At 49.4% G+C, this 17,442-nt stretch overlaps 1 protein-coding gene across 1 annotated transcript; it reads right to left on the bottom strand.

The window, feature by feature from the left end:
• Positions 1–3,531: 3,531 nt before the first annotated feature.
• LOC109738866 (uncharacterized) lies at positions 3,532–5,998 on the bottom strand. The gene has a single exon (XM_045227453.2). The coding sequence runs from the start codon at positions 5,842–5,844 to the stop codon at positions 4,597–4,599; it is 1,248 nt and encodes a 415-aa protein (XP_045083388.1). The 5' UTR covers positions 5,845–5,998; the 3' UTR covers positions 3,532–4,596.
• Between the last annotated feature and the right edge of the window lie 11,444 nt (positions 5,999–17,442).

The following is a 17,442-nucleotide window of genomic DNA, read 5'->3' as shown; positions in this document are numbered from 1 at the left end:
AGTCGATTCGCTATGCTGAGGGATTCCTCGGCGGAGTAGCCTATTACCATCGCTTCGCTCTTTGCGAAGTTTATTGTCAATCCCGACATTTCTTGGAAGCACAAGATGAGGAACTTAAGGTGTTGAATGTCCTCGTTTGAGCCTTCAACCATCAGGATTGTGTCATCCGCGTATTACAGGTGGGTAAGACCCCCATCTCCTACCAGGTGTGGGCTGATACGTCTCCATCGTATCTACTTTTCCTAATGCTTTTGATCTTGTTTTGGACTCTAATTTGCATGATTTGAAACAAACTAACCCGGACTAATGTTATTTTCAGCAAAACTACCATAGTGTTGTTTTTGTGCAGAAATAGAAGTTCTCGGATTTGAACGAAACTTTTTGGAGAATTATTTTGCAATAAAAAATACTGGAACCAAGACCCACAGGAGGGGGGGGGGGCCTGGCTGCCCACAAGACACCAGGGCGCGCCAAGCGCCCTGGTGGGTGGTGGGGCCCTCGAGGCCCGCTGACCCTAATTCCGGCGCTATGAAATCCTATTTTTTCAGAAAAGAATAGGAGAGGAAGTTTCATCGCGTTTTACGATACGAAGCCGCCGCCACCTCATGTTCTTCATCGGGAGGCCAGATCTGGAGCCCGTTCGGGGCTCCGGAGAGGGGAACCTTCGGTCTTTGCCATCACCAACCATCCTCCATCACCAATTTCATGATGCTCCCCACCGGGAGTGAGTAATTCCTTCGTAGGCTCACTGGTCGGTGAGGAGTTGGATGAGATTCATTATGTAATCGAGTTAGTTTTGTTAGGGCTTGATCCCTAGTATCCACTATGTTCTGAGATTGATGTTGCTATGACTTTGCTATGCTTAATGCTTGTCACTAGGGCCCGAGTGCCATGATTTCAGATCTGGACCGTTTATGTTTTCACCATTATATCTATGTTCTAGATCCGATCTTGCAAGCCATATGCACCTATTATGTGTTATGATCCGTAAACCCCAAAGTGACAATAGTTGGGATACTTTCCGGTGATGACCGTAGTTTGAGGAGTCCATGTATTCACTATGTGTTAATGTTTTGTTCCGGTTCTCTATTAAAAGAAGGCTTTAATATCCCTTAGTTTCCTTATGGACCCCACTGCCACGGGAGGGTAGGACAAAAGATGTCATGCAAGTTCTTTTCCATAAGCACGTATGACTATTTACGGAATACATGCCTACATTATATTTATGAACTAGAGCTAGTTCTGTGTCGCCCTAGGTTATGAGTGATATATGATGAATATCATCCAACGAATTCGCCAATCCAATTCCTACGAGTTTTCCACATATTGTTCTTGCTACGTTACTATTGCTATTGCTAGCGTTACAACTGCTACAAAATTATCATTATTGTTGTTACTGTTACCGTTACTGTTACTATCACTGCTATCACCATCAAACTATCATACTACTGTGCTACTGATCACTTTGTTGCAGATATTTAATCTCCAGGTGTGGTTAAATTGAAAACTCAACTGCTAATACTTACAAATATTCTTTGGATCCCCTCATGTCGAATCTATAAATTTGGGTTGAATACTCTACCCTCGAAAACGGTTGCGATCCCCTATACTTGTAGGTTATCATGGGTAAACACCCGTAATGTGTCCGTCCATCTTTGCTAGGTCCAAGATAGCCACTAGGGTGTCTACCACAAGGTTAAAAAGGAAGGGTGACAAGGGATCTCCCTGCCGCACCCCTTGGGCCGTGTGGAAATAGGGACCAACTTCCCCATTGATATTGACCGCCGTGCGCTCGCTCGATACGAGCTGCATAACACACGCAATCCAATGGGGGTCGAAACCTCATTTCGACATCACCTCCCGAAGAAAGGACCAATGTACCGTATCATATGCCTTATGAAAGTCAATCTTAAAGAAAACCGCCCATAGGTGTTTCCTTTTGACCTCGTGAAGGACCTCGTGTAGGACAAGACCCCATCCAAAATAAATCGTCCCTTGGCAAACATTGTCTGGTTAGGATGATGGATCCGGGGGCAAGTAGGGCCGCCCTAGTGGCGTACCCTTTGGCCAGAATCCTAAAGATCATGTTCAGAACCGTGATCAGGCGGAACTGTCGGATATCCGATGCCCCCGAAACCTTAGGGATAAGTGAGACAATCCCATAGTTCAGGCGCGACATATCTAACGTTCCTCTAGAGAATTCGAGGAACAAGGCAAGGATATCCCCCTTGATGGTTGGCGAGAACACTTGAAAAAAGCGAACCGGTAGACCATCCGGACCCGGTGTCGATGCGGGGTTCATTGATTTGACAAAGGTCTCCACCTCTGCCTCATCGAAGGGCGCAAGCAAGGATTATTCTCCTCCAAGGGAATCTGTTGTTGCACCACCCAAATATTCTCTATTGGGGTAAGCCCCCCCTAGGTCGTTCGGTGAATAGCCTTGTAAAACCCATCTACATGGCTCCGAATCTCGTCCGGATCCTGCAGCATCTAATCCCCATCCCACAACAGGGAGATGGTACATCGTCTACAATGGCCATTAGCAATAGCCTGAAAGTATGTTGTGTTTGCATCGCCAAATAGAATTCAGTTCCTGGATCCCCGTTGTCACCAATATTATTCCTCCTTGGCGTAGATGCCCGTTAGAGTATCTTCGAGGCTGTATCGTTGGCCCACTCGTCCAAAGATAGGCCACCACCATCTGCACGTAGGTCGAGGGCCTGAATCTCCACGAGTAGGGCACCCTTCTGGACCCTAATGTCGCGGCCTACGTTGGCACCCCAGCCTTTCAGGAATTGTCTGGAGCATTTAGCTAGGTGGTATCACTCATCCACCGTGGACATAGCTCGGTGTGGTTCTTCTTTGGCCGCCACCCAATGCTCTTTGGCCACCGCAACGAAACTGGGTTGGCGTAACCAGAAGGTCTCGAATCAAAACCGCGGCGGGGGGCATGGCCGTTCATCCTTCGAGGATAGAAGGAGGGGGACATGGTCGAATCCAATGCATGTAATCGCTTGCAATGTAGCTAATGGGAACCGAAGTTCCCACTCGGGTGACATAAACACCCGATTGAAGACACTTTGGGTTGGGGACACCTGTCTATTAGTCCAAGTGTAGCGTGCCCCAACCCTGTCTAACTCACGGAGGCCCAGATCCGCAATCCAGTCGTTAAAGCATTGCATCCCCAAAAGATCAACACGGGTGTTATTCTTATCCGACGCCGCGCGGAGAAGGTTGAAGTCCCCTCCAACACACTGGAGGGTGGCGAAGCCAATCTTGACCCGGAGCTCCTCCAGAAAGGCAGCAGACCGACCATGGTCCACCGGGCCATAGACCACAATCACTTCCCACTTGAAGTTGACTGCCCTTTCCCACACTTCCATACTAACGAAGAACTCTCCACGGTCCATGGAGCCAACCTCAAAGGTGGCGTCCTTCACTCCCGGAAGGATGCCACAGGAGTGTCCCGCCACTCCACTAAATGGCAGCCAGTGCCATGCAAACAAGTGTCGACTAAGGCGATCAAGTTCCGCAAGCGAAAACTCAGTTCTCATCGTCTCCTGGATCGCCACGACATCAATGGACTCTTCTCTCATATATTCTATAAACTCCCTACGATGGCCACCATGGTCGAAGCAGCGCAGGTTCCAAAACAGGGCAAGCATGTCTATTCGTTTAGGGGGGTCCACCCTGGACCCCATGGTAGTGGATGCACTGAGCGCACGTTGGAGTAGGGCAGTTCGAGACCACGTCTGCCCCCTTATTTCCTCCGGCACCATGTCAGTGCGTCCCCGCCTGCCAGATGGCCGGGGTGTGGGAGGAGCGATCTCTTCCGATGAGGAGGCCGCTCAGGCCCGAGCCGCCACAAGGCACCCTTCTAGTATTTCCTTAGCCCGAATGGTCGCAATTTGTTCAAGCGCGGGACCCTTCTCACCCCGAAAAACTATCGCGGAGTCTGCCGCTACATTAGCTAGGTGACCCAAAGGGACACCCGCCAAAGCCAAGAAAGAACCATCACAATCATCATCAGTATTGAACGAAACAGCAATGGGGTTGGATGGACCTGTGTCAAGGTTTTGTGCCGCGGCACGACGCAGCGCCTTCTCCACTGCATTGGGCGACGCCCCCTCCAACCTGGAAGCCGAGCCAAGTCGCGAACTCTTCCGCGCCGTAGTGGCCGGAGATTACGCGGACCGGGGCCGTCCCTTGGCCCTAGGGGGCCGCGTTGTAGCCGGGATAGCCGAGGGGCCATCCGGAACCACAGGACCCACCTGCTCCCTAGCCAGCATCGCAGGCATGGGGCCGGGGTCCGGAGTCGAAGAACCAGTCGGCAGCGGCGAGGCCAAGCGAGGCGAAGAGGGGGGCAAACGTCAAGCCCCGCGCTGCTGGCATCACTACTCCCCTCGTCCCCGGTCAAAGAAACCGGAGAGGAGAATAGCAGTGCCAATGCAGAGCCTGGCCGGACGGCCGATGCCTCCTCTAACATCGCCGTGAAGGTCTGCAGATCCTCACCCTCAACTGTGGTCTCCACCGGTGGTGCCGCCGTCATGTCCCGCTTGGGGAGGTGCTCAGTGTCGGCATGCTTGAGAGACACCCCTATCCTCGGCGACTCCTCGTCATCATCCTCCAAGCTCGGGGAGTGGCTGCGACTTCGGTGATGGGGGAGTGGCAATGGCCGGCACCACCCCCACCACCATCCCCACGCCCCTTATCTCCGTCCGGGTCTTTACCACCATCCGAGCCAAGAGGGGCAGCACGGTTCTCCCCCTCGACCGAGATGTGAAGGTCGTAGCCGATGTCGTTGAAGAACATCCCTATCGTAGTATGTAGCTTTGCAGGGTCCGGGGTCTTGACCTTGGCGCGCACCGCCGGCACCCGGACGAGGGAGGGACCATCCACCTCGACAATCTTGCCAAGGAGTCTCGACATGTTATGAATGACACACTCCTTGGCAATCGGAGGGAGCCCGCGGATTTGGATCCACACCGTCGAGAGGGTCGCAACCGCCAAGGTATCGACCTCGGGCACCGAGATATTGACAGTATTCTTGTTGAGCGCCAAGGTGAGCTCCGCACTGTGAGTGTGGTAGCGGAGGCTAACCAGGTCCGGGTACACTGCCGTGAAATCGTGATCGGAGATCGGAGTCACCTCCCAATCCCAATCCGGACGGAAGAGGTGTCGAAGCTCGTCCATGATGATCGCCGGAGAGGCCGTCTTACCCCCCAAGACCGAGACGAGGGCGGTCAGGGAGGGTGTAGCCGCCGGCTCCGACAAGTCCATCTGGAGGAAGCCCAAATCATCCAGGGCATAGCCAAAGAGCATGAGCTCCCCTCCGTCGACTGGTCTGGGCAAAGCAATGTCGGATGGTCCATCCTCTTGCATTTGAAGCACGTCGGGGGTTGCTTGCACTCCACTTGGCAATGCCCCTCCTCGCCACAGTTGAAACACACCACGGGCGTAGCCCCCGGAGGAGCAGCAGCCACGGTTGTGGGTGCTGGTGGGGGTTGGTGACCGAGGATGCTTGCCCAGCCGCACCGCCGGGGCGCTGGCCGGCTTTCTTCTTCTGCAAATGCTTCCCTGGTATTGCGGTTGTTGGGGGCCGGTGCGGGAAATTGAGCATGTCGCTATGGTGGATTGTAACACCAAGGTGGGGATTGCTCGGTGCGACCAGACCGGGCCGGCGACCGAGAAAGGCGGGGCGAGGAACGGCAATCCCGATCGCGGCCGCGACCACGCTGATGGTAGGGCGACCAATCCTGGGAGTGCTCGTCGCGCCTGGTTGGTTCGGCCTCGGCAGCCGGGCTCTTGCCTTTGAGCATGGTGGAGCGGAGCTCCGCCTCCCATCGTTCAGCGTTAGGGGAAGGACGCCATGGCTCATCCATCCGGCGAGCCTCACGTCCGTCCACCCGCCGCTTGGGCCGAGGGCCCGGGCAGAGCAGGGAGGAGGGGCGTAGCAAACGGGGGAGGAGTTGCAGCGTTGGTGGGGAGAGGAGTGAGCAGAAGCAGCCACCCCCGACGGGAGCTGGTGCCCTAATGGCCGACTGGGATCCGTCCGGCCGAGCAAGAGCTCACTTAGCAGGCTGAAGGACCATCAGGGGTGGCGCACTGGGCCCCGAGTCACGGCCCAGGGCAGACGAGAAATCCCCCGGCACAACCGGCCCAGAAGGCCCGTGCCGGCCGAACCCAACACCCGTCTCCAGGAGGTGGGAGGGAAGGGTTTCCCTGTGTATGGTCGCAGGGTGGCGGCACCGAGGAACCATCATACGGACCTCGTCGTTGACGCCGCTGCAGCCGCCGGCGAGGGATGTAAGGCCCTAAATCATACTTGAAGATCTGCACCTCCCGTCGACCTTGACTGGAGCCGGCCCAGATCCGCCGAGGTCGTCGCTAGCAGCGCCACGGGCGAGCGAGGAGGCATCACCCCGTCCTGCCACCAGGTGACCTCCACACGACCGAGGTCTGCCCTGCCGACCACCCCCCAAGCGCGAGCTCAGGCCCCGCGACCTCGGTGTCCGGCCAGCGCACCGGAGACAGAGATCAACGGGGAAGGTAGTGTACAGGAGGGGCGGGTGAGCACTTGCGGGAGGGGGCGGATTTGAGCGCCGTTGTCAATTCGCCAGTCCCCACCTCTGCCAGGCGGTCACCAAAGCGGCGCACATGCAAAGGACGACCGATGGCCGCTGCCGCCGCCTAATCGAGGTCCTCTTCGGCCGCCTAGTCGGCCCACCTAGCGGCGATGCAAGTTGCGGCACAAGGGACTGGGTGAGGAGCGCACGCGGCGACGGCCAGCCGCGAGGGCAGGGCAAGCGCAGACGGCGGGAGAAGGGAGCGCAAGGCCGCCGAAGCGGCCAGTCACCCGGCTTGCATCGCCCATCTTGCCTCCTGATTTCAGCTTCTCTCTTCCACCTCCAATGTTGTTTAACATTATCGCTGACATGTTGGCTAAGCACGATGGACAAATTATAGGAGTAGTGTCGTACCTTGTGGATGGTGGTCTCTCTACCTTGCAATATGTTGATGGTACAATTCTTTTTATGCAGCGTGACATGGATAAGGCTTCAAACCTGAAACTCTTGCTTTCAGTTTTTCAGCAAATGTTGGGCCTTAAAATTGACTTCTATAAAAATGCATTGTTCTGCTTTAGAGAAGCCAATGAGGCAGCCGTTGAATACACTAACCTTTTTGGTTGTGCACAAGGTCAATTCTAATATTTGGAAATTTTGATTCATTATCGGTGTCTCACCAATGCATAGTAGAAACATGTTGAAGAGTGATTCATTATCGGCATACCACTAATGCATAGTGGAAACATGTTGAAGAGTATTTAGAGAAACGGATGAGCAGTTGGAATAGCAAGTTGCTCTCCAAGGAGGCGACTGATTTAGATCATTTATGCCTTCACAAATATAGTTATCTATATGCACTACTTCCGGCTCCCAAAAGGGGTCATGCAAAGGCTGGATTATTTCAGATCAGTATTCTTTTGGCAAGGAAACAGTGAAAAGAAAAGGTGTCGAATGGTCAAATGGAGTGTGGTTTGTAGACCGAAAGACCAAGGTGGTCTAGGTATTCATGACCTTTAGGTCAAGAATGATGCCTTACTTAGTAAATGATTGTTCAAATTACTTACTGAGGATGGCCTCTGGCAAAACCTATTGCGCAATAAATATCTAGACCAAAAGGTTTTCGTTATTATTATTTTTGGTGATACAAAATAGATTTATAGTGTCAAACCCTAGGAGTTGATCTCTTTGAGAGGGGAGAGGAAGCGGGCTTGCGCGGGAAACTTCACCGTGTCGACGCAGCGTCAGCGCACACATAGAAAAAGGCTGGGCGGGACAGCGTGTCGTGCGTGTGAGCTCTACGGTTGGCTCAGCCATGGTGGTGAGACACTCGTGAGGGCGAGCTAGGGATAGAGAGGAAGGAGGGGGCCGGCACGGAGGCTTGTTTGCGACATCGAGGAGAGGTCAGAGGTGAGCTGTGGAAGCTCGAGGCTGTTGGAAGCCTCAGTTAGGGTGAAGCTACAGTGCTCTTGTGCACTGTACGCGCTCTGGAGCGCAACTTTGGTCGGCATGGTTGCTTCCAGGTGATTATTCAAGTGCCATAGGAGGTTCTAGGGATAGGGGAGCTGTTAGAATAGAAAAATGGAGGGGAGAGGAGGTTGTGCCAAGGGGGGTTTCCACCACGCAAATGGTTGATCTCGAGCAGGACAAGGTTACTACAGTGAAAAGGGAGATGAGGGGGAGCTATGGTAGAAATTTGAGGGAATTTGGAGCAGGGTAGACAACCAAAACAGTAAACCCTAGTTTACTACAGAAGGTGATTGCTCTAGTTTTACCCTAGTTCCACAATGATCTACAGCAGTGAAAACTTGGCTGGGGTGAAAAGGGAAGGAAGATGAGGTTGTAGGAATATTCTCGGAATTTTCAGAAGAGTTTGAATGTTGAAACATTTCAAACCCTATGAATGAGCAGAAGGTGTTTAATGCTGATTTGTGCAATATGATACATAGCACCATGTGGTGAAAAGTTTATGGAATGATCAAAATAGTCCAAAGGGGCTTGGGTAGATGTTCGGGAATTTTTGAAATAACATTAGTATTTTCCCTATTTTAAAGCCATTGGCCTTAAAAAGAATTTTAAAAAATACTTAAAACTTTCAAACTAATATGTTTGAAGGGGATACTTGTCTTATACATAAGTAGACCTCAGAAATGATTTTTAATAAACTTTTGCTTTGCAATAAATACTTTTAGTTCAAAGCTCTATTCTAGGGTTTTGGAAGTGAAAATGATTTTAAATACACATGGCATGGTCATTGCGAGGAATTAGAGCCATAGGATTGGAAGGATATGACTACGGGGATTTATATGAATTATGGACACTTCAAACAACAAGCAAGTACACGCTCAACCAGGCCACATATGCGAGGAGGCCAAAATGGTCGCATGTAACTAAACAGGCCCTTATAGGGTCAAGATATACATATCCAAACATGAGTATGGCTCGGTGGCTCCCATACTCCATGGAGTCTGCTACGCATTTTTTAAAATACAAAATGTATATTTAGACGTTTCAAAAAATTAGATAGTCTATGATTGGTTTTTGTAAAAGGAATCCGGGTTCTTTGTGATGTGTAGCTCGTAATCATGTATCTTCCCTAGCACTAATTGTTTCACAAATCACAGAGCTCCACCCAAAACAAACCACAGCCAATTCCAGTGTGATTTGATAGGTACGCTAGATCGTTTATAGCGCGCATTGCCGCGCTTGTCCATTTTTAACTATTTATGATAGTGTGATAGAAATTAATCTAAATACATGGAAATTCTTGTGTTGAGTTGATTTCATCTGATACTGGGATCCAGGAACGAATATGATGATAGATGTTGATCTAGTATGTGTGTGTAAGTTATTTGTATACTAGCTTCTAATATACTAATACTAATAGAAATAAAGCAAGCCATACATAAATACTTTCCGCCAGTCCTAAAGAATGAGGTGCTTGGTTGTTGATAGTCCACATATCTACTATTTCACGGTTGTTTAAGTGAAATGGAACATACCAAAAGTGATGAGACCTCACCTCTAGCACCTGATAATTCCACATATTCAGTTTTGCCCACCTACATAAAAGCAAGAAATTGCATAAGCATTTACTGCCTTTTTCTTATCAGCCACTCACCAATATGGCTTTGGCTAACCATCATAAGCCTGCACCATGGGTGTTTAAGATACATAACATTCAAGCGTAGAAAATAAAAATATTTTTGCTTGACTCTAAGTAATGGCAGGACTAGAATGTCTCTCCTCCCTCCCTCTCCCTCCTCTTCCCTCTCTCCCTCCGCGCGACCTTGATCCCCCCATCTCCGTCCCCGGCTAGCTCCCTTCCAACCCCCTTGTCCCTCTCCCTCGTCGGTGCGAGCGGTCTGCTAGACGGTCCCGGCTCCTGCTCTCCACGGTGTTGCCCCTCCGCCTCTCTTTCTCGTTCTGGGAACCGTTTTTGGGCCCTGGATAGTGACGAGGACGCCTCTGATTCCGACCCCGATCTCACTCCCGGTGTGGTGTTGGCGTCGGTGGTGGGGAAGGCGGCGCCACGGGCCAGAAAGTTTGCTCCGGGGGGCAGGGGCCGGCCGGTCGCCATCCCGTTGGGTGAGCACGACTGGTCTCAAGTGGCTCGTCGGAGTCGTAAATCTTGTAAGTTTTCGGTTCCGTCTCCGGCTCGTGGTGTTCTTGGGGCAGCGCTTGTCGCTGGCGTGGGCGCGGCCTTGGTTTTCCTAGGCGTGTCTCCTTCGCCATCATGCTCGTTTGGCGCTTCGCCCCCTCCCTCCGATTCGGCAGTGGCGCCGTCGCTGACGGCTCGGTGCAGAGCGGGGGTGGGGGTGACGGCGGCTTCGCGAACCCTAGATCTGGTTCCCCTCCTGGAGGCTTGTCGGCCTGTGGATCATCTAAACCTTGGGCCAACCTTGGTTGGGCCGCCTCCGGCTCCCCCTCTCTCCTCTTTGTCTATTTTCCCTCCTCTCCCTTCCTTGGGCCCTAGGCCTCTTGTGTCTATCCCCTCTCAACCCCACCCCCCACCAGCCCGTTCGGCCCACTCGCCCGCCTTGGGCACGGCCTGTTCGGGGTATTTATGGGTGCGCAAGGGCTCCCTCCCCCATTTCTAGGGTTTTTGGCTTCCTCCGCTAACCTGCGTCAGCGCTGCGTTCCCATCTGTTTCTTCCACAGATCTAGCCCACCCCCCCCCACTCTCCCTCTCCTTCACGGAGATCCTCGCCATGGATAAATCTAGGGGGCTTTTCTAGTGGGGCTGTCTCTCGGAGCAAGCGCCGCCGCGACGACTCATCGGCAGAGGGCGTGGATCTGAAGTATGAGGCTTTCCTCCACTCCAAGCTGCCGAACAAGTGGCTCGCGAGCAGGTGGCTCGTGATCGGGAGGCTTGGGCTGCTGGGACGGAATGGCTCCAGCGGGAGGAGCGGGCGCGGTCGTTGGGTGGTTATGGTTCTTTGACGACCGGATCTGGGGGTGGGGTGGCGCCGGAGGTGGATCCTTGGGAGATGGCGACGACGGGTGGTGCTACGGGCTTGACCTCGTCCAACCCCCGCCCTCCTCCCCGGGGTCCAGTGCCCTCCCCCCCTCGCCAGCCAGCCCGTGCGCCTGGATCTGGCTTCGGTGGCCGTCCTCCGCAGCGCAACTACGGGCCCCCTCCTCAACAGTCCAAAGCTAGTCGTTTCCCCGCATCTGACCCTGGCGCCTCCTCTGGCCTTGGGGATGGTATCCTTCCTCCCCCTCCGCCTCCCCCGCCGCGTCACACCACGCCCTCGCCCGATCCTTCTTCCACGCTCACTTGTTTCGCATGTCACCAACCGGGCCACTTCCAATCCAGATGCTTCAATCCCCCTTTCTGTCTCATTTGTAGGGCCAAAGGCCACCTCACTGTCGACTGCCAAAATCGGATCAATCCCCCAGCCTTTGTGCACTACGGGCTTGGGCTCCCGGGTTGTTCCTTCTTTGCCCTCGACAGTGAGGTGCTGATGGTGGTCGCTGCCCCCTCATTCTCCAATGCTGCCATTATCACCATGCAGGGGCAAAAGATCTCCCCCCGGGTTCTGTTGGAAGGTCTCCAGTTTTGGGATGTGGATGGCTGGGACTGGCAAGTGCATCAGTTGTCCAACTTTGAGTTTGCAGCGGTGTTCCCCTCCAAAGAGAGTCTCGGGATGATTTCTTCGTGCACTAGCTTCACGCTCCCGCACAACCAACTTGTTGTTTCTGTCAAGGCCGCGGCCAGCGGTACCAAGTCGGTGGGACCTCTTTCTGATGTTTCGGTGTTGATAGATGATGTGCCTGCGGGTCTCCAATCTGTTCCCTTTCTGATGGCTTTTGGTGTTCTTCTTGGCAAACCAATTGAAGTTGATCGTGATTCTCTAGACAAGCTTGGCCCTACCCGCATCAAAGTCTGGTGTGTGGATCTGTTGTGTCTCCACGGCGTGGTGGATGTTTTTCCCTAGTCTGATGGTATCCGTATGCGGGTTCGGGTCGAGGGGGCCGAGGCTCTCCATGTTCCACCGCCCCCTCCTCCTCCCGGGTCTTTGAATATTGATAAGCCTGATGATGGTTCTGCTGGTGGTCAGAATCCTAGTGGAGGTACTGATGTGCATTTCACGCAATCTGAGTGGGACGGCATGGAGCTTGAGGTCCGGGAACTTTTCAAGAAGAATGCCCCTGCGGGTGCTGCACGGAAAGAGGCGTCCGAGGCGCCCATGATCGGTGGGGATGGCCTGCTCCGTGGTGTCCAGGGGACGGCGAAGCCTGTGGGCAAGCCGATCTCTGGTGTTTGTTCCATCATGCCGGCCCGGCCTCTCTCTCTTACTTCCTCGAGGATTGAAGATCTGCCCTTATCTCCAGCTCGTATGGTTGATGTCCCTGTAGCAAGAAGAAGAAGATCTCTGTCAAGAAATTTTCCGCCAAGAGTAGGGCTTCGTCGGGCTCCAAGCACTCCGTGGCTGGGTTGTGCCACCGTCTGGATGCTGACCTGGGGGCGGCGTCTGGCTCTGTCTCGGGGGCTACAGCGCCCTCCCCCGCGACTCGCTCTCCGCCGATCCGTTCGCTGCTACCTCTTGAGCACTGCGTTGGATTTCCCCGAAGAGGAAAGGATGATGCAGCAAAGCAGCGTAAGTATTTCCCTCAGTTTTTGAGAACCAAGGTATCAATCCAGTAGGAGGCTACGCGCGAGTCCCTCGTACCTACACAAAGCAAATAACTCCTCGCAACCAACGCGAATAGGGGTTGTCAATCCCTTCACGGTCACTTACGAGAGTGAGATCTGATAGAGATGATAGATAATATTTTTGGTATTTTTGGTATAAAGATGCAAAGTAAAATAAAAGGCAAAGTAAAAAAGCAAAGCAATAATAAAGTGATGGAAGATTAATATGATGGAGATAGACCCGGGGGCCATAGATTTCACTAGTGGCTTCTCTCAAGAGCATAAGTATTCTACGGTGGGTGAACAAATTACTGTTGAGCAATTGACAGAATTGAGCATAGTTATGAGAATATCTAGGTATGATCATGTATATAGGCATCACGTCCGAGACAAGTAGACCGACTCCTGCCTGCATCTACTACTATTACTCCACTCATCGACCGTTATCCAGCATGCATCTAGAGTATTAAGTTCAAGAAAACAGAGTAACGCCTTAAGCAAGATGACATGATGTAGAGGGATAAATTCATGCAATATGATAAAAAAAACCATCTTGTTATCCTCGATGGCAACAATACAATACGTGCCTTGCTGCCCCTACTGTCACTGGGAAAGGACACCGCAAGATTGAACCCAAAGCTAAGCACTTCTCCCATTGCAAGAAAAACCAATATAGTAGGCCAAACCAAACTGATAATTCGAAGAGACTTGCAAAGATAACCAATCATACATAAAAGAATTCAGAGAAGATTCAAATATTGTTCATAGATAATCTTGATCATATACCCACAATTCATCGGTCTCAACAAACACACCGCAAAAAGAAGATTACATCGAATAGATCTCCACGAGAGAGGGGGAGAACATTGTATTGAGATCCAAAAAGAGAGAAGAAGCCATCTAGCTACTAACTATGGACCCAAAGGTCTGAGGTAAACTACTCACACTTCATCGGAGGGGCTATGATGATGTAGAAGCCCTCCGTGGTGGATTCCCCTTCCGGCGGAGCTCCGGAACAGGCCCCAAGATGGGATCTCGTGGGTACAGAAGGTTGCGGCGGTGGAATTAGGTTTTTGGCTCCGTATCTGATTGTTTGGGGGTACGTGGGTATATATAGGAGGAAGAAGTACGTCGGTGGAGCTTTGTGGGCCCCACGAGGGTGGGGGGCGCACCCCCCTACCTCGTGCCCACCTCGGAGCTTTCTTGACGTAGGGTCCAAGTCTCCTGGATCATGTTCGGTGAGAAAATCACGTTCCCGAAGGTTTCATTCCGTTTGGACTCCGTTTGATATTCCGTTTCTTCGAAACTCTGAAATAGGCACAAAAAAAGCAATTCTGGGCTGGGCCTCCGGTTAATAGGTTAGTCCCAAAAATAATATAAAAGTGGAAAATAAAGCCCAATATGGTCCAAAACAGTAGATAATATAGCATGGAGCAATCAAAAATTATAGATACGTTGGAGACGTATTAGGCATCCCCAAGCTTAATTCCTGCTCGTCCTCGAGTAGGTAAATGATAAAAAAGAATTTTTGATGCGGAGTGCTACTTGGCATAATTTCAATGTAACTCTTCTTAATTATGGTATGAATATTCAGGTCTGAAAGATTCAAGACAAAAGTTCATATTGACATAAAAATAATAATACTTCAAGCATACTAACTAAGCAATTATGTCTTCTCAAAATAACATGGCCAAAGAAAGTTCATCCCTACAAAATCATATAGTTTAGTCATGCTCCAATTTCGTCACACAAGAATGCTCTCATCATGCACAACCCCGATGACAAGCCAAGCAATTGTTTCATACTTTAGTAATCTCAAACTTTATAAACCTTCACGCAATACATGAGCGTGAGCCATGGATATAGCACTATGGGTGGAATAGAATATGATGGGGGTTATGTGGAGAAGACAAAAAAGGAGAAGGTCTCACATCAACGAGGCTAATCAATGGGCTATGGAGATGCCCATCGATTGATGTTAATGCAAGGAGTAGGGATTGCCATGCAACGGATGCACTAGAGCTAAAAATGTATGAAAGCTCAACAAAAGAAACTAAGTGGGTGTGCATCCAACTTGCTTGCTCACAAAGACCTAGGGCACTTGAGGAGGCCCATTGTTGGAATATACAAGCCAAGTTCTATATTGAAAAATTCCCACTAGTATATGAAAGTGACAAAACAAGAGACTCTCTATCATGAAGATCATGGTGATACTTTGAAGCACAAGTGTGGAAATAAAGATAGTAGCATTGCCCCTTTTTATTTATTTTCTTTTTTTTGGGCCTTCTTTTTTTCTTTGGCCTTTTTTTGGGACAATGCTCTATTAAATGATGATCATCACACTTCTATTTATTTACAACTCAATGATTACAACTCGATACTAGAACAAAGTATGACTCTATATGAATGCCTCCGGCGGTATACCGGGATATGCAATGAATCAAGAGTGACATGTATGAAAGAATTATGAACGGTGGCTTTGCCACCAATACTATGTCAACTACATGATCATGCTAAGCAACATGACAATGATGAATGTGTCATGATAAATGGAATGGTGGAAAGTTGCATGGCAATATATCTCGGAATGGCTATGGAAATGCCATAATAGGTAGGTATGGTGGTTGTTTTGAGGAAGATATAAGGAGGTTTATGTGTGAAAGAGCGTATCATATCACGGGGTTTGGATGCACCGGCGAAGTTTGCACCAACTCTCAATGTGAGAAAGGGCAATGCACGGTACCGAAGAGGCTAGCAATGATGGAAGGGTGAGAGTGCGTATAATCCATGGACTCAACATTAGTCATAAAGAACTCACATACTTATTGCAAAAATCTACAAGCCATCAAAAACCAAAGCACTACGCGCATGCTCCTAGGGGGATAGATTGGTAGGAAAAGACCATCGCTCATCCCCGACCGCCACTCATAAGGAGGACAATCAAAGAACACCTCATGTTTCAAATTTGTTACATAACATTTACCATACGTGCATGCTACGGGACTTGCAAACTTCAACACAAGCATTTCTCAAATTCACAACTACTCAACTAGCACGACTTTGATATTATCACCTCCATATCTCAAAACAATTATCAAGCATCAAACTTTTCTTAGTATCCAACGCACTCAAAAGAAAGTTTTACAAATCTTGAATACCAAGCATATTATTATTATTAAGCAAATTACCATGCTATTTAAGACTCTCAAAATAATCTAAGTGAAGCATGAGAGATCAATAGTTTCTATAAAACAAATCCACCACCGTGCTCTAAAAGATATAAGTGAAGCACTAGAGCAAAACTATATAGCTCGAAAGATATAAGTGAAGCACATAGAGTATTCTATCAAATTCCAATTCATGTATGGCTCTCTCAAAAGGTGTGTACAGCAAGGATGATTGTGGTAAACTAAAAAGCAAAGACTCAAATCATACAAGACGCTCCAAGCAAAACACATATCATGTGGTGAATAAAAATATAGCTCCAAGTAAAGTTACCGATGGAAGTAGACGAAAGAGGGGATGCCTTCCGGGGCATCCCCAAGCTTTGACTTTTTGGTGTCCTTAGATTATCTTGAGGGTGCCATGGGAATGCCCAAGCTTAGGCTCTTGCCACTCCTTGTTCCATAATCCATCAAAAGATTTCACCCAAAACTTGAAAACTTCACAACACAAAACTCAACAGAAATCTCGTGAGCTCCGTTAGCGAAAGAAAACAAAAGACCACTTCAAGGTACTGTAATGAACTCATTATTTATTTATATTGGTGTTAAACCTACTGTATTCCAACTTCTCTATGGTTTATAAACTATTTTACTAGCCATAGATTCATCAAAATAAGCAAACAACACACGAAAAACAGAATCTGTCAAAAACAGAATAGTCTGTAGTAATCTGTAACTAACGCAAACTTCTGTAACTCAAAAAATTCAGCCAAAATAGGACGACCTAGGCAATTTGTTTATTGATCAGCAGCAATTGTAATCACTATTTTATCACGTTCTGGTGATTTTTAACAATTGTTTTCGTGAACAGAAAGTTTCTGGAAATTACAGCAAGATCAAATGACTATCATCCAAGAAGATCCTATAGGTTTAACTTGGCACAAACACTAATTAAAACATAAAAACACATCTAACCAGAGGCTAGATCAAAGATTTATTCCTAAACAGAAGCAAAAGAAAAAAAACTAAAAATAAAATTGGGTTGCCTCCTAACAAGCGCTATCGTTTAACGCCCCTAGCTAGGCATAAAAGCAAGGATAGATCTAGGTATTGCCATCTTGATTCTTAATTCTTTTAGCGGAGTCATGTTCGAATCCGGGAGGTTCTTTACGTTTCCCTTCATATTCAGAAATCTTGAGATCTAAAGAGTCCAACCGCTTATTCCAAAGGGTAATCAACATATTCATGCGGTGGAGATTCCCGCTAACACTCTTAAGAGGTTCAAGAGACTTTTGTAAAATCTTAGTTACTTCGCAAATTTTCTCAAAAACTTGCGTTTCCTCTTGGGTATGATGAGACCCCTTTTGTTGAGGTAGAGTTCCTACTATACCTTCTATAATTTCATGTGCAATACTGGGATCAATTTCAATAAAATTGCCTTTGGCAACGCAATCCAAAAGTTGTCTATGAGACATATTTGGTCCAACATAAAAGTTGCGAAGCAAAATTATAAAATTCACCTCTAGGGTACAATTACGATAAGATTCCATCATTCTGAACCAAGCATCTAAGTTTT

This window comes from Aegilops tauschii, chromosome 4 (assembly GCF_002575655.3).
Source record: "Aegilops tauschii subsp. strangulata cultivar AL8/78 chromosome 4, Aet v6.0, whole genome shotgun sequence".
NCBI classification, from domain to species: domain Eukaryota; kingdom Viridiplantae; phylum Streptophyta; class Magnoliopsida; order Poales; family Poaceae; genus Aegilops; species Aegilops tauschii.
The sequence above is the reverse complement of the archived record's forward strand: the minus strand, read 5'-3'. Positions and strand labels throughout refer to the sequence as shown.

What these genes read in the sequence shown, in the direction of transcription:
- LOC109738866 (XM_045227453.2), bottom strand. Translation starts at nt 5,844, where the DNA reads ATGGGAGGCGGAGCTCCGCTCCACCATGCTCAAAGGCAAGAGCCCGGC.